At 47.9% G+C, this 25,151-nt stretch overlaps 1 protein-coding gene and 1 pseudogene across 1 annotated transcript; one reads left to right on the forward strand and one right to left on the reverse strand.

The window, feature by feature from the left end:
* Positions 1 to 7,341: 7,341 nt before the first annotated feature.
* On the reverse strand, positions 7,342 to 15,411 carry Sp7 (Sp7 transcription factor). The gene is made up of 3 exons (XM_051189086.1): positions 15,266 to 15,411; positions 14,772 to 14,799; positions 7,342 to 8,653 (listed from the first exon to the last, which is right to left on the reverse strand). Exons 2-3 carry the CDS (start codon positions 14,790 to 14,792, stop codon positions 7,388 to 7,390), a joined length of 1,287 nt encoding a protein of 428 aa, XP_051045043.1. The 5' UTR covers positions 14,793 to 14,799; positions 15,266 to 15,411; the 3' UTR covers positions 7,342 to 7,387.
* A 6,443-nt stretch (positions 15,412 to 21,854) lies between these two features.
* LOC127226250 (uncharacterized) lies at positions 21,855 to 21,935 on the forward strand (annotated as a pseudogene).
* Positions 21,936 to 25,151: the final 3,216 nt, after the last annotated feature.

The following is a 25,151-nucleotide window of genomic DNA, read 5'->3' on the forward strand; positions in this document are numbered from 1 at the left end:
AAAGTAATGTTCTCCAGCATAAACAAATGTAACATATTTTTGCCTAGTTAAAATAATATTCCACAACAGAATGGTACCCACAAATGGTATGCCTTGGGCCTAACCCCTACCTGTTAATACTTTCACTCAGCTTCCTGGCCACCACTGTTGGGAACCAGCAGTCTGCTGATCCCGCCCCCTGATGATGGTCGGGATACTCATGGCCATGTCTTCTCTATGTCATGATTTACCTGGCTGCTCAAGCTTTACGGCTGCCAGGGGACTCAGTTACGCATGTTTCCCTTTTAAAGCAAGCGTGCCAATGATGCCTCTCTCTTTCTCTTTCTCTCCTCCCTTCTCTCTCTCTCTCTCCCCTGCTTTTGGTTGGCCACTAGCTACCCCCCCCCATTCTCTCCCGTCTATCAATAAACTCCAGGTGGGCGCCGAGTCTCCTGTTTGTCTTTCATAGGCATTAGCTGCAGCAAAAGAACAACCATGAATGAGCAGTCTCTGCCACCTGCTTCTGCCGCCAAGATTCTTTACCTCATCTGAATCCCAGGGAAATGGATTCACCTAACCTCAAATTGAAACCTCTGAAGCTGAGTTTGGCTCCCCCCCCCCCCTTTAAAGTCATTTTGTCACTGGGCATGGTGGTGCATTCATGCCTGTCACTCCAGCACTCAGATGGCACTACATCTATTCCTGGTACCTGTAGGGCCAAAGAGGGCTTTGAATAGCCTGAAACTGGAGTTAAGGACAGTTGTAAACTGCCATATGTGCTGTAATTTAAAAACTCTAGAACAGAAGTCACACCATACAACAGGACTCACATGGAAGATTTACTGGAAGAGGAGAAAAGGGGGCAGAGAGGGGAGCAGACAGAGACCAGTCCCTGGGCTCAAGAGTGGTGAGAGAAAGAGAGTGGGAGAGATAGACACACACACACACACACACACACACACACACACACACACACAGAGAGAGAGAGAGAAGGCAGGAAGGGCCCTTTTGAAATGGAACTTAGTGAATGTGCACAGGAGGTGCTCTTAGTGGCTGCAGCTAAGGGCATATCCTGTAAGAACCCCAAGAGCAAACTGGGCAGTGGTGGCACACACCTTCATCCCAGCACCGGGGAGGCAGAGACAGACAGATCTCTGTGAGTTCGAGGCCAGCCAGCTCTACAAAGTGAGTTCCAAGACAGCCAGTACTGTTACATAGAAAAACCCTGTCTCCAAAAACTAAAAAAAAAAGAAAAGAAAAGAAAAAGAAAAAAGAAGAAGAAAAGAGAACCCCAAGAGCAGGCCAGTACAGATGCCTGAATACTAATACTAGTGGATGCTAAGAATTGAACTCAGATACTCTGGAAGAGCAATAATGCTCTTAACTGCTGTGTTATCTTTTCAACAGTCATAATTATTTTATATAGTTGTTTCACAAATAGAATAATGGAAATGAAATAGTTTACTAAATTGGTAAGTATTAAACAAATGTCAGAAGTTATTAGCTACAACTCTAATTTTGCAATCAACTAAGTGTCCTTGGACATTGACACTTTTTAATTATTTATTTGTCATTGTGAGGCAAGAAGCTCAAAGCCTCTCCTAGCTAGCTAGTCACAAAAATCTAACATCCAAGGTGCACTCTCAACCCATAAATAATGGTATTAAATTCAAAGATGTGGGCTGGGGATCTAACTTAGTCAGTAGACTGCTTGCTTAGCATGCACAAAGCCCCAGGTTTGATCTCCAGGACCACATAAAAACAACCATGCCATAAATAAATATTTTTAAAAAATTAGAGAGGGGGCTTAAGGATTTTTTTATGTGTAATTCTGTTTCACCTGTGTGTCTGCACCACACCCATGCAGTGCCCACAGAGAACAGTAGAGGGCACTGGACCCCCTGGAACTGGAAATGCAGATGGTTGTAAATCATCATGTGGGTGCTGGAAACAGAACCAGGGTCCCCTGTAAGAGCAGTAAGTGCTCTTAGCCACTGAGCCATCACTCTAGCCCCAAAGAACTTGGGGGGGCAGTTGGGGGACATAGTTTCTCTGTGTAACAACTCTGGCTGTTCTGAACTTACTTTGTAGACCAGGCTGGCCTTGAACTCACAGACATTTGCCTGCCTCTGTTTCCCAAGTACTGGGATTAAAGACATGTGCTACCACTGCCTAGCATAAATAACATTTTAAAAAGAAAAACAAAACGTGTTAGCCTGGCCTAGTGGTGCACGCTTTTAATTCCAGCACTCAGGAAGCAGAAGTAGGTAGTCACTGTGAATCCAGAGTCATCCTGGTCTAACAAAGGAAGTTGCAGGCCAGCCAGGGATAGATACATAGTGAGACCCTGTCTCAAAAACAAACACAAACCAACCACACAAAATACCTGGAGTTCAGGAATCTAAGGTTGTCCTCTGATGCATAGTTCATACTATGCCTTGGCTGCATAAAATCTTGTCTTGCGGGGCGTTGGTGGCACATGCCTTCAATCCCAGCATTTCGGAGGCAAAGGCAGGCGGATCTCTGTGAGTTCAAGGCCAGCCTGGTCTACAGAGTGAAAGCCAGGACAGCCTCCAAAACAATAAAAAGAAACCTTGTCTCAAAAAACAAAACAAAAAGACCTGTCTTAAAGAAATCTACAGGATGGAACTAAAACTGGAGTGGAAAGAAGAGGGGGAGATGTATTTGAATAATTTTTTGTTTTTATTTTTAAACAGGCCAGGATCTTCCTGTCTCAGCTTCCTCAGTGCTGAGAAAGACAATGGTGACCAGTCAACCTTGATTGTCAAGCTGTACACACTGAACTTGAGAGGCTACCCTCGTATACTTAAGATCCCATCAAAATAAATAAATAAATAAAATTTTAAAGCTATGTTAAGGCTTAGGCCCCATGCCCCAGAGCTTCCTGTCTCACTGAAGAACATAAGAGCAATAATGGGATTCTGTTTCTTTTGTCCTCAAGTTTCTGTGTCCACCTCTCCTTCCTATCTTAAAGGTTCTTCCAGGAGAGGTTACCAGGTCAGAAGACAAAGATGTCCAGAAGGTACCTGCAAATACACTTCATAAGATAAGGCAGTTGGTTTGCCTCTCTCTTATTTTATTTCATTGAGTCAGGATCTCACTTTACAGGTTTGGCTGGCCTGGAGCTCACCGTGGCTGTCTTCAACTCACAGAGATCTGCCCTCTTCTGTGTCCTGAGTCCTGTACCACCACATCAGACTTGCCTCTAGTCTTTTACTCCTCAAATGTTAAGGGTATGGATGTCACCTGAGACTTTATTTTCTTTTTAATTTTTAATAAATTTGCTGGTGTAGCTGAAGAGAAGATGGCTCAGTGCTTAGCATCATGGTGATCTTCCAGAGGACCATAGTTCTGTTCAGAGAACTCACATCAGGTAGCTTACAATCACCTATAACTCTTAGCTCCAACACATAATATAAAAGAACCTTTAAAAACTCTGCCAGATGTGTTAGCACATGCCCTTAGTCCTAACACAACACTCATGAGACAGACCCAGGCAAATTTCTGTGATGTCTAGGTCAGCTTCATGTACATATTCAATTCCAAGATAGCCAAGACTACATAGAGAGAACATGTCTTTTTTTTTTTTTAAGGCAACATTTTTTTTTTATGTGTTTGGATGTTTTGTTTGCACACAGAAGAGGGGCATGATCTCTTGAAACTGGAGTTATAGTTAGCCTCCATATGGGTGTTGGGAATTGAACCTGAGTTCTCTGTAAGAGTAGAAAGAACTATTAACCACTGTGCGATCTCTCCAGCCCCTGAATTAAATAAATAAATAAATAATTCTAGTCTTTCATAATTATAGTTCTAGAGAATCCTCAGATAACTCTGCTCAGATCTATATACTTCCCCCCTCCCCAATATGTAGCCTAAGGTGACTGACTTCAAACCATGTATCCCAAGCCCACCTTAAACTCCGAAGTGCTAGGATTACACGCATGCATTTTAAGTGACCAAACTCTAACCTTTTCCTATTAGCCAGGCTAATCCAGGACAAATCAATTCTCTGTCATCTGAGAAGTCACTTAACTCTCACCTGGCTGGGAGACAGGGAATCAGGCAGACATGAAGAAAAAAATGGAATTGACACCATCAGATGACGGAAGAGTGTTGAGACAAACCTCCGGCAGTTTTTATTTGAACCTCCATCACCACCCAACCCTAACCCCAAAACATCATTCCTGCCTGCAACTTCCAGCACCTTTGGATGAACACACACACACACACACACACACACACACGCCTTCATCCTAGGATTATGTTATCTACTGTTTGAGCCGACCTTAAATGTGCCCTGGGATAAAGCTACAGTGCCATTCTGCCACTCTGTCCCGGCTCAGCCTCGTTCAAGTACAGCCCTCCTCTTCCACACTGCTAACTTAACATTTTTTAAAATGGCTTTTACACTTTGCGGGTTCAAGGGAGGCCAAAATCCAGGCCTAGGACACTGCCCCTTAACTTCACTAGGGGGCGCGACGGCCCCGGCGACGCAGCGACTGTGGCCGGGTGGCACCCTCCCCCCGCCCCCCCAGGGCTCTGGGCTTTCGGCCGTAGGTTACCAGCGCTCCTCCTACGACCTGAGCGGGAAAGCCCGGGCAGCGCTCAAGCTGCGGCCAGAGACTTCTAAGAGGCCCCACACACAGTTTGGGAGGCATCGCCGGGGTCTGAGCTCGCCCTCCTGAGCCGGGCGCCCCGGGCCGGTAACCAGGCGCACATGGCCCGCCCGGCCCTGTTTGTCCTGGCAGCGCGCCGCCGCTATTTGAGGCGGTTTTTATCTCCCAGAAACCAGCAAAACCCCAAGCCGAGTCTAGAAAGATGAAAGGGGCCGAGGGGCCTGGGAGGGGAGGACTTCGAGGCTGCGGCGAGCGGGAGCTGGCACCGGACAGGCGGAGCCCCGGAGGCGACATGGCCAGCCCCTGGGGGGTCCTGTGCGCCATGGGGTCGGGGGTCCGCTCTCGCCCTCTGCCTCCGGTGTGCGCCCGGGCGCCCCCAGGTCCTGCCCACTCTCCCGGGTCTCCTTCCACATGGCCCCCAGCCCACTCGACAAATGCTCGGAACTCGGATTTCTTCAAAGTGTCTTTGAAGCCTAGCGCCGGGCCAGAGGGCTGGGGATCTTGCACCTAGGCAAAGGCACGGGTTTCGCGGGGTGGGGTCGCCTTCGGGTCCCGCTCCTCCACTCCAGCGGCAGAGTGGACGGTTGTCCGGGCCGCTGCCCGGGAAAAGGCCTTACGCACGCCCCCAGCCCAGCGGGGGAGCCCTGGGGGAAGGGGCTGCACAAAGCCCTATTGTGGCTTGGGGACGGCCGCCACAGAGTGGCTTTTGTTCCTCCACTAACTCCGAGGCAGGCACGGCTGATTGCAGGCCCTGGGCAGGGGGCGGGTTACGTGCCAGGCGGGTCAGCCAGCCTGGAGTCTCACCACCGACGTGCAGGGGCTGCGCTGCGAGCTAATCCATACTGTGACCACAGTTGTGATATTCAGGCTTGGTCACTGCCCAGACCAAGGTCGATGGTACCCACTGAGAAAGAGCCCTGGAAGAAGACTCGGCCTTCCTGACTTTTCAAATAGCACCGGGCGACTAAAAGCTCAACTCCGTTAAAGAACTTGGCCGACCAAGTTGTCATTTTTTTAGCTTTCAGTGTGAAGCGCAACCGAGCCGGATTAAATATCTCCGACAGGAAGTCCCCGTTTTGCTAAGGAAATGTCCCACGGCCCATCCATCTCCTTCCTCTTCCCCTTTTCTCACCAGACACAATTTCAAATGGAACTTTTATTTATTAAATTAAAAAAAGAAATATTCCGCAAGGGGATGATCCCTTCAACGATGTTATTCTCTTCTCGCACTCCACTGGCTTTTTTCTGGGGGCCTAGAAGGAGCAGAGGACGGAACAGGAAGAGCCAATAGTCTCAGAAAAGGCGTTCAAAGGCACGAAGCGGCTTTTAAAAGTCACTGGAACGGGGTAAACTCCTAGATTGGGGGCCTGTGGATGTACCCCCAAATCCTTTAAGGGACCTCTGTCCTGCTATAAATTCTTTCTCATGGCTTCTAGGCACCAGGCCTTGCACATAGTAGGCATTCAATAAATACTTGATTTATGGATTTGATCCTAGAGAAAGCCTTTCCCCACCTATTTTGCAGAAGGGGCACATCCAAACCAAAGTCCTCCTGTCAGGTGGGCTTTCCCCCAAAGGACATGTTTAAGATGACAGCCGCAAGCTCTCCGTAACCATGACAACGGGATTAGCCGATGAGGTCTCAGGGTATGAGGAGAGGGTCAGTGGCAGAACCTGCTGGAGGTCCAGAGAGCTGGGGTACAGTCCAGTCCTCCCCTCCGTAGGACTTGAAGTTTCACAGCTTCTGGCTGGGGCTGGGGATCTTAGTGACCTAACCGAGAGATACCACATAAACTCTAACAACCCACTTTTTAAAACTCCGCTGAGAGTCGGGCAGAGGCAGGCGGATCTCTGTGAGTTCGAGGTCAGCCTGATCTACAAAGAGAATTCCAGGTCAGCCTCTAAAGCTACAGAGAAGCACTGTCTCAAAAAAAAAAAAAAAAACCTCCCCTGAAAAAGAAACCCATTGAAACCTCAATGGTAGAGATCTAAGAACAAGATCTCCACTATTGTTTTGTCTATAGATATATTTGACGAGATTTCCTTCCTTAGCAAAAAAAAAAAAAAAAAAAAAAAAAAGATCCCCTCCCTTCTCCAGCTCACTCTACCTGACCCGTCATCATAACTTAGATAAATAGAATTATTATTATTACTATTCTTTACTCCTGGCACATAAAGTTAAGTACTCAAGGCTGGGGGCAGCCTCCCTGACCCTGGGGTCACCCCATCTTTGGGATCAGATCCCTGCTGGTCTGCCCCCTTCTTGGCACTCTGCTCTCAGCCAGGTTGTTAATACCAATCTCCCTAACGCAGCTTCCTAATGAAGAACCACCAGGGGGCAATAAATTATCATCATCATTGTGTTTGTTTTGTTTTGTTTTTTTAAAAAAAAAAAAAGGTTCAAAGGGATGGGAAGCACAAGGTAAATCTGGAACACAGACTCGAAGCTGCAGTGGCAAATAGGGTGGGGAAGCAGAAAGACTCGATGGCAAAGAGTTGAAACCCAAATGGAAGGAAAGTAAGGGAAGCTGTGAACAGGGGCAGGGAGGAAAAAATATAGGAAGCCAGAGCACAGGAACTGGGCACAGACAAGGGTTTCAGGAGTTTGGCTAAGACTCCTGGCAAAGGGAGGAGATAGCCAGGCTATGAATGTCTAGGGAAAGGCGGAAAGAACCCCGAAGTATAGCATGCATAGGAGTGAGGGGCAAGCAGTGATCCTCCGCACCAAGAGAGCCTGGGAAGAGGACCCTGGAGACCTTCCTCTATCCAGCTCAGATCTCTAGCAGATTGCTCTGCTCCGGGCTGCCTCCAGAGACTTTCTCTGGGGGTGCAGGCGAGGTGGAAGATCGGGGAGGTTGACTGGCTTCTTCTTCCCCGACGCTGCGGCTCTCCCCCAGCTCCTTAGGGCCACTTGGGGGCGGCCCCGGGCCTGGTTCCCCATGGGTACGCTGGTGTTTGCTCAAGTGGTCGCTTCTGGTAAAGCGCTTGGAGCAGAGGAGGCAGGTGAACTTCTTCTCCCGGGTGTGAGTGCGCACATGGCGCTCCAGCTCATCGGAGCGGGTGAACCTCTTGCCGCAGAAAAGCCAGTTGCAGACGAAAGGCCTCTCGCCAGTGTGCCAGCGCAAGTGGGCTTTCAAATGTGAAGCCTTGCCGTACACCTTGCCGCAACCAGGAATGTGGCAGCTGTGAATGGGCTTCTTTCGCAGCCCAGCCGCTGCTGCCCCCAGCCGCTCTAGCTCCTGACAATTGGGACAGTCGCAAGTAGAACGCCCTGCCCCACTGCTGGAATATCCACCACTGGCCCCAGTGCCTGCACCCCGGGGGGGTTTGCCTGCACCACTCCCCTCCAGTTGGCCACTATTGCCAACTGCCTTGGGCTTATAGACATCTTGGGGTAGGACATGCTGGGGCCCTGGCTGCAGGAGGTGGGGCGCTGGGTAGGGAGCTGGATTAAGGGGGGCAAAGTCAGATGGGTAAGTAGGCAACTGGGGGTTCAGTGGAGGCTGGGCAGGGCCTGTGGACAGTGTCCCTTGCAGCCCATCACTCTGGCCCTGTCCACCACCTAGCCAGTTGCCCCCAGGATGCATGTCCCACCAAGGAGTTGGTGTGTTGCCTGGACCTGGTGAGATGCCTGCATGGATACCTGCCTTGTACCAGGAGCCATAGGGATGTGCCATGTCCAGAGAGGTGTAGACACTAGGCAGGCAGTCAGAAGAGCCGTGCCCCTTAGGCACCAGTAGCCCAGGGTCTTGGGCACCCGTGGGCCCGGGAAATGAGTGAGGAAAGGGTGGATAGTCGTTGGCATAGCCAGAGGCCGGGGCTGGAGGACTGCCTGCAGGTGACAGGAGTCCATTGGTGCTTGAGAAAGGAGCTGGGTAAGCATCCCCCATGGTTTTGGGGCCTGACAGGTCGGAATATGGCTTCTTTGTGGTTCCTTTTCCCAATGTCGTTGAGTCCCGCAGAGGGCTAGAGCCACCAAATTTACTGCAAGCTGCTGTCAGCATGGCCAGGGGACTGCAGCCATAGTGAGCTTCTTCCTGTAGATAGAGGGAGAGGGAGAGGACTGCTTAGGAACAATGAAGAGAAGAGAGAGCGAAGGACGTAGCTATGGGACTGAGACCTATAGACAGAGAACAGAGCACAGAGCTTAGGGAAAGGTTAGAGAGAAAGGGGAACTATAGGGAAGAATGGTGTACCAGTGAGGTCTTGTACCAGGGCAGAACTATGATCAAGTCTTAAAGGGACAGAGAGGCCCAGACCTGATACTCTAGTCCACTGAGGAGTCTGAGAGAGACCTGGCTGAGGTGAGAGTTAGGGTCCTGACTCAAAAAAGATGCCCCTTAAAGAGAAGCATGCTCCGAATGCAGCGGTTCACACCATAATCTTAGCACTGAGGTGGAGGGTGCAGGAAAAGTCAGAGGCTCCGGTCATCAGTTACATAGCAATTCCAGGCCAGAACAGGTTACACAGATAGACCCTGTCACTGTACAAACACACCAAGTATGGTGGCATATACCTTTAGGCCTCAACTCTGGAAGCAGAGGCAGGAGGATCTCTATTAGTTCCAGGCTACCATGGTCTACATAGTAAGTTCCATAACAGCCAGGACTATGTAGAGATACCCTATCTGGAAAAACCAAAACCAAAACAAACAAAAAGCCTAGCTCCTCAGGATGCTCAGGCGGGAGGGTCACTTGAGCCCAGGAGTCTTTGAGATGGGCTTGGTCAGCACAGAAAGGACACCTTCTTCCATACCTTCTCCACAGAAAGCAGTGTAGGGTACAGAGAAGCAACAGTACTGGGGACCATATTTGACCCCAATCCAGATTTTCCTGGCATCACCCCAATTCCATTTCCTGTTTCTGCTTCAGCCCCTGACTAAAGAGCCACTGCCTCATCTCCCTGAAGTCAAGACCACATGGCATGGATGGACCTTGGAGCTGGGGAGTTAAAGGACAGCAGAGACACTGGGACATTGAGAGGGAATAGGGCTGTAACCAAGCCTAGACTGTGGTGAAGCAAGAGTGACTTTCAAGCAGACACTGGGTACCTCCTGCTTCTTGGTAATGGAAGAGTCCAAAGTCCTCAAGACTCCCCAAGACAGGGAGCTGGTTAGGACACTGGGTCACAGCCTTACTCCTCCATGTCTCAGTATCCCCGAATGTGTGGTACATGGGGCTAGTCTGCACCATACCATTCAAGTGAGTGAAGGAAGATGGGAAAGTGGGCTGAGGGAGGACTTTTAGAAACACAGAAGTAGTCAGGTGGTAGTGGTGCAACCTTTAATCCCAGCACTCAGGAGGCAGAGTCAGGCAGATCTCTGAGTTTGAGCCAGCCTGGCCTACAGAACAAGTTCCAGGATAGCCAAGACTACACAGATAAATCCTTTCTTGAAAAACAAACAAAAACCAGAGGTATCTCCTTAATGCCTACCAATGTGCTATGACCAATCTGATCACCCTTGTGCCCATCATTCTTCAGGAGCTCTCCATACCCCTCCTCAGGTCTTTAGGAAGAAGTGCATTCCAGCATCCTTGGTTAGTATGTACAAGGTCCTGGATTCAACTAAATTGCCTTACATAAAGGAAAGAAAATAAAAGACAACCTTCAAAATCTTGACCATGTGGTGCCAGTAAAATGGCTCAATGGGCAAAAGCATTTGTTACCAAGCCTGATGACCTTAATTTAATCCCCAGAACCCACATGGTAGAAAGAGAGAATGCCTACAAGTTATCCTCTGACTTCCACACATGCCATGGCATAACATTCACATAAATACACCCTACATCTCTCTCTCTCTCTCTCTCTCTCTCTCTCTCGTGTGTGTGTGTGTGTATCAACCATTTTTTTAAGAGCTAGTCATTGGATGTGGCGGTGCACACCTTTAATCCCAACACTTGGGAGGCAAAGACAGGTGGATCTCTGTGAGTTCGAGGCCAGCCTGATCTCCTGAGCAAGTTCTAGGTTGGACTCCAAAACAATGCTGAGAAACCCTATCTCGAAAAACAAAAATAAATAAATAAATAAAACAAAAGAAAAAACAACCAAGCTTACAAAGGACTCTCCAACCAGCCTAGTGACTCCCAGTTCAATATGTATGTGTGCATGGCATGATGTCAAATCCTATAGATAAGGCTAGTGTCTCAGGGTTTCAGTGACAGTGTTGGCACTCATGATTCCTGTTCTGCACTCCATCTCTTTTTGAGGTCCTGCCAACCCTATGGGCTTTCAAACATGAGCTATCAAAAGCCACCCAAATAAACTTTTGATTATTGTCCAACAGTAAAGCCCTGGGCTTTCCTGTAAGGGTTTCCCTGAAGCCTCTAATGGCCCAAGCAGAGAGTTTAGGCAGGAGAGCTGCTGAGGCAGGAGTGAAATCTTAGCATGGAGGGGAGGTGACGCGGTGGGAGCTCACACATGGAGATGCAGAAACATGGGCCGCAAAGGACACTGTGCCAAGCAAAGCTCCATAGAGACAGAGAAGAGGGGACCATAAAGGAAGATGTTTACATTAAGACAGACACAAGTGGACAGGAAATTTAAAAAACAAAAGGGTGGGGGATGAGTGAGGCAGAATAAACAAAGGAGAGCTGGTAAGAGATCCTGGGCCAGGAAAGCTAAGGAAAACACAGGAGAAGGAAGACAGAGGAGGAGGAAGGCATACACTTCCCACCTAAGAGAAACCCACCATGGCAATGGGCCACAGAAAACGCTGGACCAGGCCATTCCTCCCTCCTTCTCCCCTTTAGTTGCTGCCCCCTCCCCCCTCTGCCCAGCACGGCCCTGCTCGGCTCCTGCTCCGGTGGCTTCCCTGCGGTTGGTTTATTTTTAAAAACGCCGACGCGGTCCCCCGCCTGCCCGGCCCTCACACTGTGGCCACAAGGGCCTCAGCCAAGCCCAGGGACCCCACCCAGCTGTGGGGAGGCAGGGAGGGGTAAAATAAGACAGCCAACCCTAAGCTGACATGAGACCCCCGACTTTGGGGAGTAAGGGCCAGCGAGGCCCCTGAAGGCCAGAAAGAAAAAGCAAAGTACTAGACTGCTCTGAGGGCCAAGCACTAGAGGTTAAGTCCCTTCACATCACAGCTTTTCTGGCTGATTGCTCTCTGTGAGAGCTGAGAAAAGGATTCAAGGTTCTGGGTATATGTTCCTATATCTAATCATATGTACCTTGTAGAAACCAGTTTCTCTATCCCCCATGCCTGCCCCAGCATCTTTTAAAATAAAAGGCTTGGGCAGGTGTGGTGGCACTCAGAAGCAGGCAGGTCTCTATGAGTTTGATGCCAGCCTGGTCTACGTAGTAGTGAGACCTGTCTCAAAAATCGAAAATAATAAAGAAAATAAAAGGCTTAAAACGAACGAGGAGCCGGTAACGGAAGACATGCTGGGAGCCAGCTTTTTTGCTCTGATGTCAAGTGAACCAAGGGGACCCCCTCTTTCAAGTAAAACACAGTGGAAATACTTACTATACATCTGACAGCTGGAACTAGCTACATACACTGAGCACCTAAGGTCCCTGTTCCTTGTGCCTAGCTTTCTCCCAGGTTTCTTAATTCACCCAGCTTTATAATTCTTAAAAATTTTCTTGCTTGGCAGTTGTGGAGCTCATCTTTAATTCCAGCACCTGGGAGGCAGAAGCAGATGGGTCTCTGTGAATTTGAGTTCCAGGACAGCCAGAGCTACCCAGAGAGATCTTGTCTAGAAAAACATATATATATATTCTTTCATTATGAGTATTTTATTTTTATCTTTGTCATCCTAGGAATTCAACCCCAAGTCTCATCCCTGCTGAACAAGCATTCCAGCACCCAGCTATATCCCTCTAGGACTGGAGTCCCAACCCCATGCTTAGTGTCCTCCCTTCCTCTCTCCTCCTCACCCCAGCTCTGCTCTCAGTTCAGCTAAGTGTTACCCCAGCAGCAGCATCCCTCTCTGAATCCCAAGTTCTTCCCACTGCTGGAGAAGCTACTCATACCAGACTGAGGGATTCCCAGGGCCTTACAGAAGAGGTAAAAAAAACCTAGGATCCTAAAAACGAGTTAAAAGTAATGGAGAGACTGCCTTATGTGATGGTCCATGCCTTTAATCCCAGTACTCAGGAGGCAGAGGCAGGCAGACCTCTGAGAGTTTGAGGCCAGCCTGGTCTACAGAGCGAGTTCCAGGACATCCAGAACTATGTAGAGAGACCTTAGCTCAAAAAAAAAAAAAAAAAAAAAAAAAAAAAGAAAAAAAAGAAAGACAAAAGGAGAGACTGGTGTGTCCTTGGGTTAAGCATGCTCTGTTCATAAAGAGTTGGGTCTAGCATCCATGACACATTCTTATTGCCAACTGCTTCCCCAAGTCTGTGTCTTTCTAGAAAGTCTCTGAACTGCCCCTCCCCCAGGCACTAGTGCCACGCTGGCAAGGCTGGCATGATGTGCATACCCATGACAGTGTCCCTGCCCTGAGCAGACCAAGGACTTATATATACCCTTTTCCTCTCACTTCCTCAAATCCATTGTTCCAATGATGGCTCAACTCAGAGCCTGTTGAGTAAAAATTTGTGCCCCTAGTCATACATATACATAATAAGAAATAAATACGTAGACTATATTAGGGAAAGGGCCATAATGATCTGTACACAATGCTGCTGAGAGTAGGTCTCTGTATTTGAGATTCCTATCTGCTTATAGGGTGTGTCCCCCTACTGGCTGGCAAGCCATTACCTCAAACTCAGTCCCAAAGCCTTACAGACACCATTCTTCGTTTGCACTAAGTACTAAAATAATCCATTTTATGAGTATACATGCACTCTTGTGTATACACACACAAACAGACACCTGTACTCACAAAATCAGCAATATAGGCAACTCTAACACTTATACACAGGCCAGTGGACACATAGTAAGTGTCACACACACATGCTGCCACAGGTTTAGCTAGGTGACTTTCTGGCTAGTCAAGCACCAAAGACTCATCACTCCTGGGCCCTGACTTAGGGCCTCCAGAACAGATTTTGTTTGCTTGCTTTGTTTTTGAGACAGGGCCCCTCTTTCTAGCTCTGGTTGTCCTCGAACTCTCTATGTGGATCAGGCTGGCCTCATACTCACCTGTTCCTGCCTCCCAAGTATTGGGATTAAAAGTGTGTGCCACTATTTTGGGCTGAGATGGTGGCTTCTGAAGGCCCCAAGAATAGGGCCAAGTTGATGCTACTGGAGGATGCTGACATTCAAGGAGGATTATCTCACCCCAAATTCCTTCAGAAGGACCCTGAAAGCAGCCTAGAGATGGTGACACAGAAACGCCACCAAGAGACCAGGAAGACTTCAGGTTCTGAGAAGCTGTGAGTAGTCCCTTTCCGACTCTGTGCCTCAGGTTCCCCAGAATCCCTGACAAAGTTAGTGATTTCTCAAGAACCCAAATTCATATGGTACCCTAGTTCTGTCAATATTCAGAACTAGAGGCAAAGGATGCTGGGGTCCTAGCCTGGAGGGGAAGTGGCCCAATCCTCCCTGGAGCCTCCCACTCCCAAAATAGAGCTTAGTTTGTCTTTGGCTGAAAGCTAAATATTTGTGAGCTGGGCAAGCAGCCTCAGACCCTGCCCCTCCTCCTTGGTTCCCTCTCAGGCCTGGGCTTAATTCCCCTGGCCAGCCTCTCCCCCCCCCCACCCCAGGCAGGACTCTCTCACAACCTACCTCCTCTCCCACACACCAGCTCCCAGGCCAGGCTCTCCCCTCAATACAGACCTGACCAGATCTTGCTTAATATAGGAGCCCTGGACATGGGACTCCCCCCAACTCAAAGAACTGTAGTTGAAAGCTCCTCCATGCCCACTCAGATACCTTCTGCTGCCAACCTACCCTACTGTCCATTTCTTCTCCCTGCTCTCACTCCTCACAGTTAGTGTTTAGCTGACCTTAGGGGTCCTCGATTTCTTTTTACCCAATTCTCTCTCCCCCCTTCTTTGACTGCCCTCTAACCCCTGACCCTGTTCCCCCTCCCTTTGCTTCTGCCCTCTGCTTGCCCCTCCTAGGACCCTACTCCTCTTCATCAGAAGGACCCTGGAAGTGACTCGCTTTGCAGCAACTGTCTCTATAAGCTGAAGGGGGTGGGGTAGGCATGGATTAGGACCAGGAAGATTGTAGCTGGTTTCCTAGGAAGAGGAGGAAACAGTTACCTCAAGCAGAGAGGATGCCATCCTCAGGCTGGGGATCGGGTCCCAGGGAACCAGGCAGACGGAGAGAACCGAAGAGCCAGAGGGAGAGGGAGAAGGGAGAGGGAGGGAGAATGGGAGAGAAGAGATCTAAAGTTAGAAGGGACTGGGGGGTGGGGGTGGGGGGGCTGCTCTCTGTCTGTAGGGATCCACCCTCTAATTACAGCTTTCCCAGCGGAGAAGACTCCGGATCCAATGAGGAGGGCGAGAGAGGGAGGCAGAGGGTCCAAATTTCCTGCTCCATTTGCTGAGCTCCCCAAAGAAGGGATCTGAGAGGGAGAGGAGAAAAGGGTGCCCAGGGAGCCGCTGGGCAGCAGGAATATGGGCAAGTTGTCAGAGCTTTTGGGGGGGTGCTACGGGGAAAAGTGAAAAGGGTTGGTAGACCCAGGTGTCCTACATTCCCCAGAAATCCAATGGGCATCTGTGGGCAGTCCCCCAGAACTGCTCAGCATCTGTACCTGGGGAGTCTGAGGTTGGCCGTCCCGTCTCCTCTCAAAAGGTCTGGCACGAAGACACTGGCAATGGGTGGCCTGAGGGCGCTGGGAGGATCCGCTCCTCTCTCAGGCCAGCTCACTCTTGTTCCCACTCAGATCCAATCCTATAATCCTACTCTGACTCCTTGCAGCTACTCAGTGTCGCGGCAGCTTCTGTTGCTGCTGCTGCTGCTGCTGCTGCTGCTGAGGCTGCTGCCGCCGCCGCTGCCGCTCTGCTGAGGAAAGGAACAGGAGGGAAAAGGAACAAACCCCAAACCACTAATTAGAGATCTGGGGGGGGGGGATGGGGGATTGGGGACGACACTCACACAGAGAGACTGGAACACACTGACATACACACTCATGGACAAATACAGGGATGATGCATGTACACGTACATACTGCTACCCACATGGGGACTGTCACTGTGGTGAATGAACACAGACAAACTCACATACAATGAATATGATGACACAATGGGGCACCTACACTACCACCCACCACAAGCTAGCAATGGAGATGTTTTCTTGTTCATTCAGCCACCACCTCATGAGATCAGGATGGTACTGTGCAGTGTGTGTGTGTGTGTGTGTGTGTGTGTGTGTGTGTGTGTGTGTGATGTGTGGTGTGTGGAGTAGGAGGGATGACCTATCTGCTCAGTGTGGTTGTGTCTACTGCCCAGATTTTCAGTGTCAGGCTGGAGCGGGAAGAGCACAGCATAGTTTGCAGAGGAAGGTGTCCCCAATGAGACTGTTGGGCAATGAGACCTGGGCCCTCCTCAGGTTATAAAACAGAACCTAGAACCTTAGAGATTAAAAGCAAGCAGGAATGAGGGTCAGAGCAGAGGGTCATTTGGCCAACTCATTCATGCCCACACCTAGTCTCCTGGGATTAATCTCCTCCAAAAGGAATAATCTATCATCTCTCATTCCTACTGTTGAGGGGTTGCCATCGCTGATGCCCTCTAGGGATTTAATGTCCTTCCTTCAGTAGGTGGTTTCTCTCATAAATCATCTTGTTTCCCTAGGTGGAACTTCATGGCTCTCTCCTCGATGGTCATGCAGCAATTCCCTCTCTAGAAAGAACTTATGCTAGTTCTTGGTTAGGACTTCCAACTGTAGCATCCTACCCAGATGAGAAAGAGAAGGAATGTCAATCAAAATGGGAGAAGGAAGTCTAAAATATTTATTAACTGATGCTTTGGCCCCAGGATGAGTTCACACTGGACAGCCTAGTGGTAAACATGGTATCTCTTAGGGCTGGAGAGATGGCTGGGTGGTTAAGAGCACTATCTGCACTTCCAGAGGACCTGGGTTCGATTCCCAGCACCCATGTGGCAGCTCACAACTGTCTGTAACTGCAGTTCTAGGAAACCCACTGGCACCCTCACACAGACATATATGTAGGCAAAACACCAATGCACATAAAATGAAAAAAATAATTTTACAAAATAGCATCTGTCCCACAAGGGGGCCTGTCTGGGAAGAGGAACTGCAAGTCAGTTGCCCCCTCCCTCCTCTGTCCTCAGCCAGCCTTGCCTGTCCTTTCTAGCTCTCTTTACTCCCTAGCAGCCCTCATTTTCTCTTTGTGGGGGGCAGAGAGAACCCACTTTCTTGTTCTTTTTGACCTCAGAGTTCTTCAAAAGAAAAAACTCAGAGGGCTGGAGAGATGGCTCACTGTTTGCTCTTCCAGAGGTCCTGAGTTCACAACCATCTGTAATGAGATCTAGTGTCCTTTTCTGGTCTGCATACATACATATACTGAATATACAATAAATAAATAAAATACAGACTCTTGACTGGATACATCTGGGCTGAAGCCTTGGATTCTGCATCTAAGAAAAGGAATTTTATTTATTTATTTATTTATTTATTTATTTATTTATTTATTTTGATTTTTTTGACACTGGGTTTCTCTGTGGTTTTGGAGGCTGTCCTGGAACTAGCTCTTGTAGACCAGGCTGGTCTCAAACTCACAAAGATCTGTCAGCCTCTGCCTCTCAAGTGTTGGGATTAAAGGGGTTTGTCACTACTGCTCAGCAAAAAAGAAAGAAAGAAAATTTAAAAAGAAAAGAAAAGAAAAAATTGAGAGAAGGCTGGTAATGAAGGTTCAGGGACATGGTAGTTGAAGCTGTGAACAGAAACAAATTTCAGGTAGGACTCAAGAATTCTGGATCCAAACTCCCAGATTTAATTTCTAATTCATGGCTAGAGTGCATGCTAATGGGTGAAGTATGTGGACCTGGATTTAACTTAATCTCCAGTCTCATTCTCATTTCTCTCTCCCGCTCTCTTTCTTTCTCTAACACATGATTTCACAAGGAACCCTGTGAGCCCAACACGTAAAAGAAGTATTGGGAACCAGGTGGCTGTCAGACAAAGAGGCAAAGCAAAAGACAGACTGGAAAGAAGAGAGGACACAAGAGCCCAGCAAACAGTCCCAAGAGAACTGGAAAGGGCATTAGAGAGCCCAAGAAAACAAGAAGCTGCCATGGAGTGCTCGGGAGGCAGAGGCAAGAGGGTCTCTCTGAATATGAGGCCAGCCTGAGCTACACTTTGAGTTCTAAGATAGCCAGGACTACATAGAGAAACCCTGTCTCAATTACAAACAAAAAAAGAGAAAAGAACAATAAAAAAGAAGAAGAAACAAAAACAAAATCCAAAAACAAACAAGCAAACAAAAACCAGAGACCTGGCTTTGAAAAAAGACAAAACAAAACCCAGAAAAAGCAGAAAAGAAAAGGCAACAACAATAAAAACCACCTTAAAAGAAAAAGAAACAGATCCAGACGGACAAAGATAGGACACAAGGCTACAGAAGGACAAGGGAAATAGCTAGAGGAACAGCCAGGTCTGGAGGAGGTGAAGGGTAAAGCAACCAGCAGGTGGGGGGACGGGATGAAGTATAAATAGGGCATAATTGTGTCCGATGATTACATGGGCCACCCCACCCGTCTGCCCAGAAGGAAGTGCCCGTGGTGGGACATTCCTATGACCTCGCAGTGTAGTCTCCTCCATGGTGGTGGTGGGGAGTCTAAGGCCTAAGTGTTGGTTAAATCTCTAGGATTTTAACTAAGAACTGGAAAGAAAAAAAGGAACCTCTCCAGCAGGAGAGAAATCTAGACTCTAGAAACAAAGTGAGAGAGAGAGAGAGAGAGAGAGAGAGAGAGAGAGAGAGAGATGAACTCAAACCTGATTGGACAAAAAGAGAATGGAAGGGTAAGGGATGGATGAAAAGGACAGACTCCATCTACAAAGGGGTAGATAGGCAAGGGCCAGTCTTTCCATTCCCTGTGGGAAGGAGTAGAAGCATTCAAACCCTACAAATGTTAGGGAAAGAAGCAGGAGGAGCAGAGTCCCAGGAAAATGTAAAAGCCAGAGCCTAATGTAGGAACCCAGATAGGTAGCCACTGCACACCAAGTCTCCCGGACAAGGATCTGTGTCAGCCAGGTGAGTGGCAGTATGCAGCTCTGAGATGCCACCTTTACCCTTGCCCTCGAGCTCAGGTTTCTGACTTGTCTCACACTCCAGTTAAAGACACTATTGCAAGCCAGCTGTGGACCTGGTATTCCTGGGTCCTGCTCTCCACCCACCTCTCCAGTGCCCTCAGGGACTGGAGGGCAGCAACTGGAATCTCTTCCCAAGGACCTACCTCCACCCTCACAGGCCTCCCTCAGCCCAGCCTCCCAGGGGGTGGGGCAGCCCAGGCAGAGGCGCCATGTGGCAGGGGCGGGTAGAGGCTGCGGCTCTGGCCCTTCCAGTATAAACCCCCTAGGCATCTGGTTTCTATCCACCACCCCCACCACCCTGGGGGCCCCTCAGCCTCCGCCCATGGCCACCCAGACACTGAGCTCTGAGATGGACGTCCCTTGAAAGGGTGGATGGTGCCTTCTGATCTCCCAATGCCACACTGGGCTGAACCGCAGGGACCACTCCCTTCCCTCCCTCCCTTGAGAGATTCAGGGTGGGCTTCTCTAGACTATAGGGGTTAAATTTGGAACCTGCCTTCAGTTCTAATGATTTTACATCTTTTTGCAAAGGTGGAAGGAGAATGAAACTCAGGGAGAATGGGAAGTTATACTCCCTGTTCCTTGAGGGGCATTAGTTACCTTCTTCACAATCTTTGCCTACGCTCACCTGTTAAGGTTTCTCTCTGAAATCTCTAATCCAGGGACTCCTAGGCTTTCCTCGAAACTGCTGTAGATTTGACTGCTTAGACTCACCAGAAAGGAGAAAAAAGAACCCTCAAAATTGACACATAACCCTACAAGCCTGATGACTAACACACAATCAGGTACACATACTAGCACACTTTCTGGAGAACATAGAACCCATTCACATTATGTAATGTACAGATACCCACAGTAACACACACTGACTCATAGATGTGCTATACATACCATGCTTACACAAAGGCTCCCTGAATCCCATTCACACCAGCACAAATACTCACAGCTATATATGTATTACCAGCAAAATACTCACAGGTATGTATGTATATGTAAATACGTCTGTATACAGATTCAGTAACCTTGATACCTCTTGTGGACTCACATAGACTCATTTCAACATAGCATCTCCAAACAAGCAAATGTCATAATCCCATCACTTGAGAGGTAGAAGCAGGAGAATCAGAAGTTTAAAGTTATCCTCAAATACGTAGTGAATTCAAGGTTAGCCTGGGCTACATGAGGCACTATCTCAAAAAGTAAACAAAGAAATCTGAGGATAGGCATGATATGGCCAGCCCTATATATTGCTCTCTCTACCTTCTACTTTACTACTTTGATTCCTTTACCACTCACACCCCTAGGAGTCAAGATACCCAGATGGCCTTAAGCAGACTCCTTGGCCCTGGGGAACCCCAGGCATCCCCACCCCCACCCAACTGCCCCCCTGCTCTGTGGCCCTGCTGACTCATCTCTCCCTCTGTGGAGCTCCCCAACCACAGGGGCCTGGAAGAGAAGCCTGGAAAGTTGCGCTCATGTCCCGGGCCCCTAGTCTGGCCACTATCCACCCTGCCCCCAAGCACCCAGGCCCAGTCCTCCTCTCTAGTGGTGACTCCAGTGACAGACAAAGAGATAGGAAGAAGAAGGTACCCAGAAATAAGAAAACAGGAAGACAAAAGGAGCCAGGGGCAAGAATGTGAGACTATCCTCTCTGTCTGTCTCCGTTATTAGGAGGCTAGGCCAGTCTTGATATCATTGTGAAACCACACCCCAAAAAGAAAAGATGGCAGGTATGCTGGTACATGCTTGTATTCCCAGCACTCAGGAAGCTGAGGCAGGAGAATTGCAACAAGTTCTAGACCAGCATAGGCTCCATACTGAGTTCTGGTGCAATATGAGTTACTGTGGCATCTACCTGAAAAACCAAAACAGAGAGGTAAGTCAGATAGTTCAGTGGGAAAGGACAATTGCTGCCAATCCTGACACTCTTGAGTTTGAACCCGAGAACCCACATAGTGGGTAGAAAGAACTGACACCCTCAAGTTGTTCAATGACCCCCACATGCGTGCTGTGGCACATGCCTTTTCCTTGTAGAAAAGAAAAAATACTAACAGAACAGAAAAAGCAAAGACAGATATATGGAATGGAAAAGGTAGGGACACAGACAAGAGTTCTGAGGGACAGCTGCTAATCTGATGGGAGGGACCCTTGAAGAGCTTGTGTCCTGGGTCAAGGGAAGTCATTATTCAATGGCTCAGGATTTGGACACTGACTAGTGCCCCGTCTAGCATTTTGATTTGACATTGAGGAGTCTGGAGCTCTAAGAGGCAAAGCTGATGGCATAGGAGAGAGAATGCTGGCAAACACCACTCAAGACAATTTGGAGAGGGAGTCCCCCACCCCAAGTACTTACACACATTCCTGTCTTTTTTATTTATGTTCATTGATGTTTTGACTGCCTATATGTCTATGTGAGTGAAGGTGTCAGACACCTTGGAACTGAAGTTATAGACAGGCGTCAACTGTCATGTGGGTGCTGGGAATTGAACCCTGGATCCTCTGGAAAAGCAGTCAGTGTCCTTAACTGCTGAACCATCTCTCCAGCCCACTACATTGTTGTCTTTTAGGAGCTGCAAGACTCTAATCTTGGTTCCCCTCATCTCTGAGCCTCAGTTTCCTTGGTTGACATTTGAGCCCTGAAATGAAACAGTAGTTTCAGTGGAGACAGATCAGAATCTGCAAGAAGTACTATGAGAAGAGAGAGAAGGAGCAGGGATGGATAGGATGTGTGTGTGTGTGTGTGGTGGGGGGATAGGTGTAGCCTTGGAACACAGGAATCCTCCCTGCTTGGGTATCTGTCATGCACAGGTCAGCATTGAACTAAGGCCCTGTTGGTCTCCGGAAAGGCCCTTTTGTTAAACTAGTCCCTTCAGTAGCACATACATTAAAAATTGGAACTCCTAGATATACAACCAAAAAAAGGAAAAGCTCCAGGCAGTGGTGGAGCATGCTTTTAATCACAGAACGTGGGAGGCAGAGGCAGGCCGATCTCTGTGTGTTCCAGGACAGTCAGGGCAGTTACACAGAGAAACCCTGTCTGGAAAAACAAAGCAAACAAAAAAAAAAAAAAAAAAAAAAAAAGGAACAGATCAACATGGTCCCTGTGTAAGGATGACACATAAATTCATGAAATGCTCCATATTTTTATTTTTAGAGAAGATGTATGCCCTTTAGAGCTGGAGACATGGCTCAATGATTAATTAAGAACACACACTGCTTTTTCAGAGGACCTGAGTTTGATTCTTTGTACACATACACACTCACACAGACATATATCCATTATTAAAAGTAAAATAAATCTTTCTTTTGAGAGGGCTGGTGAGATGGCTCATTGAGCAGTGAGCTAAGGAAGTTCTTGCCAAAACCAATGCCCTAAACTTAATTAAAGTACCCATATAATGGAAGAAAAAGATTCCTGCAATTTGTCCTTTGACAGCCACACCTGTTGTGATGTTCTTGCACCCACACACAAGTCATAAATAAAAACACATATACCTACATTTTTGTTTTGTTTTGTGAGACAGGGTCTCTCTACATAGGTCTGACTGTCCTGGAACTCACTGTGTAGACCAAGCTGGGCTTGATCTCACAGAGATCCATCTGCTTCTGCCTTCTGAGTGCTAGGATTAAAGAATGTGTCACCATGCCCAGCTAAGAAATGACACTTTTGAATAAGGACCACACCTTCTATCCCTAGGAATAGGACTAAACAACTACCAAAAATGATCCTTCAAAATCCTGAATATCCCCAGGTGTTGGTGGTGCATGCCAGTAGCCCCAGCACTCGGGAGGCAGAGAAAGGTGGATCTCTGTGATTTCAGGGCCAGCCTGGTCTAAAGAGCTAGTTCTAGGACAGGCTCCAAAGCAATACAGAAAGACCTTGTCTGGAAAAACAAAAAACAAAAAGCAAAAAAAAAAAAAAAAAAAAAAAAAAAAAATCCTGAATATCGGGCTGCAGGGATGGCTTTGCAGTTAGGAGCACTGACAGCTCTTCTGAAGGACCCAAGTTTGATTCCCAGCACCCACCTGGCAGTTCACAACTGCCTTTAATTCTAGTTTAAGTGAATCTGAACTTCCAGCCTCTGCAGGTACTGAATGCACATAGCACACAAATATACATTCAGGCAAAAGACCCATACGTATAAAAATAAGTAAATCTCAAAAAAATTAATTTCTGAATGCAAACCAGGCACTCTGGAGGCCGAGGTCAAGGTAAAATCATCTTAAATTAAGGTCAGCCTGGTCTACTCAGGACGTAAATTTCATGCCAGCCTGGGTTTCTTGACCTTGAGTACCGATGCTCTTGTTTCCATCTTCAAAGTGCTGGGATTCCAAATGTACACCGTGAAGTCCGGTCTATGCAAAGTTAGGGATCATACCCAGAGCTTCACACATGCCAAGCAAGCACTCCATCAACTGAGCTACATCCTCCTTTTTACCTTTTTCTCCCTCTTTCTTATGTGTGGTATGGCAAGGGATTAAACCCAGGGTCTCCTGCATACTGAACAAGCATAGCCCTGCTCTAATTGTTGGGGTCACAGATATATGAAATGTGGAATGAGTATACAGAGCATTGAGTCATTCAACAAATGTTCAAAGACCACATACTTTGTGCAGAGCACGCAGAGCTAGGCACAAGCCTGCAACCATAAACATGGCTGGTCCAGCTCTTTGCCTCAGCAACTAACCAGCAACGAACAAAAGAAAAGGGATCATTTTAATTAATTTAATTTAATTAGAGTGAGTACTGGAGACAGGGTTGATCTAAGTCAGTGCTGGAATAAGGAATCAAGGAAGGTTTGTAGAAGAAAAGATGACTGAATAAAGAAACAAACAAACAAACAAAAAAGCTGGACATGGCTCATATCTGTAATCCTAGCACATAGGAGGCTGAAGTAGGAGTGCCATGAGTTTAAAGCTAACCTGAGCTGGGCAGTGTGGTGGAGTACACCTTTAGTCCCAGCACTCTGGAGGCAGAGGCAGGTGGGCCTCTGTGGGTTCAAGGCCAGACTGGTCTACGAAGCTACACAGAGAAATCCTGTCTAGAAAAACAAACAAAACAAAACAAACAAACAAACAAGCTAACCTGAGCTATGTAAAGCTAGCCTGAGCTATATAAAGCTAGACTAAGCTATGTGGTAAGATTTTACCAAAAGAAAGAAATGGAAGGAGGTGATAGAAGACGAAAGGTAGGAAGGCTCAATAAAAATAAGGATTGGTCTAGCTGGGCATGTTGGGATGGGAGGCAGAGACAAGAGAGTGATTTTGAACTCTGTGCCAAGCAGGGCTACATCCTGACAGTCTATACCCCAAACAAACAAACAACATCAACAAAACAGAAATATTGCAAATGTACAGTGTCACAGGGTTAGAGAGATGAACACCTTTGTGATGCTGATAGTGAATATGGCTGCAGCAGGGAGGTTGAGCCGGGTCAGGTGGCACAAGCCTGTATTCCCAGCTACTCCAGAGGCTGTGGCAGGAGGGTCACCTAGGCTCCCATGTGAGCCCAACTCTGCCACACACACACACAAAGGATGTTGGTGGGCTGTAGATCAGTGGTAGTGTTCCACAAGCACAAATCCCCTGGGTCCCACCCAGTACATGAGAGAGGAAGGTTGGGGGTGGAAAGGATGGTGGGAAATGTCTCGTCAGCCCTGCAAGGTATCTGAACTTGACCCCAAGAACAGCATATAGAAATGTATATTAGAAAGATGGTTCTAGCCACAGGTGTTAGTGGCACACACCTTAGTCCCAGCATTCAGGAGGCAGAGGCAGGTGGATCTCTGTGAGTTCATGGCCAGCCTGGTCTACAGAGAAAGTTCCAGAACAGCAGGGCTACACAGAGAAACCCTGTCTCGAAAAACCATAATAAAAAGAAGAGAAAGAAAAGAAAGATAACTCTGGCTGCAGAGATGATAATGAAATAGTGTCTTAGAGCCAGACATTCTGGGTCAATCAGTGATTTACTCTGCTGCAAGCTTGGGCAAACTAGTTTAACCTATGATGCCCAAGATGCTTCTTCTGTAGAAACAGGAAACAAGACACTAAATTCCCAGAGTTGTTACGACATTTAGAAATAGGACTCAGTGGGTAAAGGTATCTGCCATCAAACCAGAGTTCTTTTCTTTGACTCTCTGTCCCCTGAAAGTCATCCTCTGACCCCTACAATGCACTGTGGCACAATGCACCCCTCTAATAAAAGTAATTTTTAAAAATCCACAAAAAATTAGAAAGGTGTGAGCCACCACCTTTAACTGCCACTGGATTACACCTCTAGCCCTTGTAACTATAAACAGTGTCCACCACTTAGTATTTGCTTCATAAATGATACCTGTTAGTGTTGTCATAGGTTGGTGAAG

Source organism: Phodopus roborovskii, unplaced genomic scaffold (assembly GCF_943737965.1).
Source record: "Phodopus roborovskii unplaced genomic scaffold, PHOROB, whole genome shotgun sequence".
In the NCBI taxonomy this organism is placed as follows: domain Eukaryota; kingdom Metazoa; phylum Chordata; class Mammalia; order Rodentia; family Cricetidae; genus Phodopus; species Phodopus roborovskii.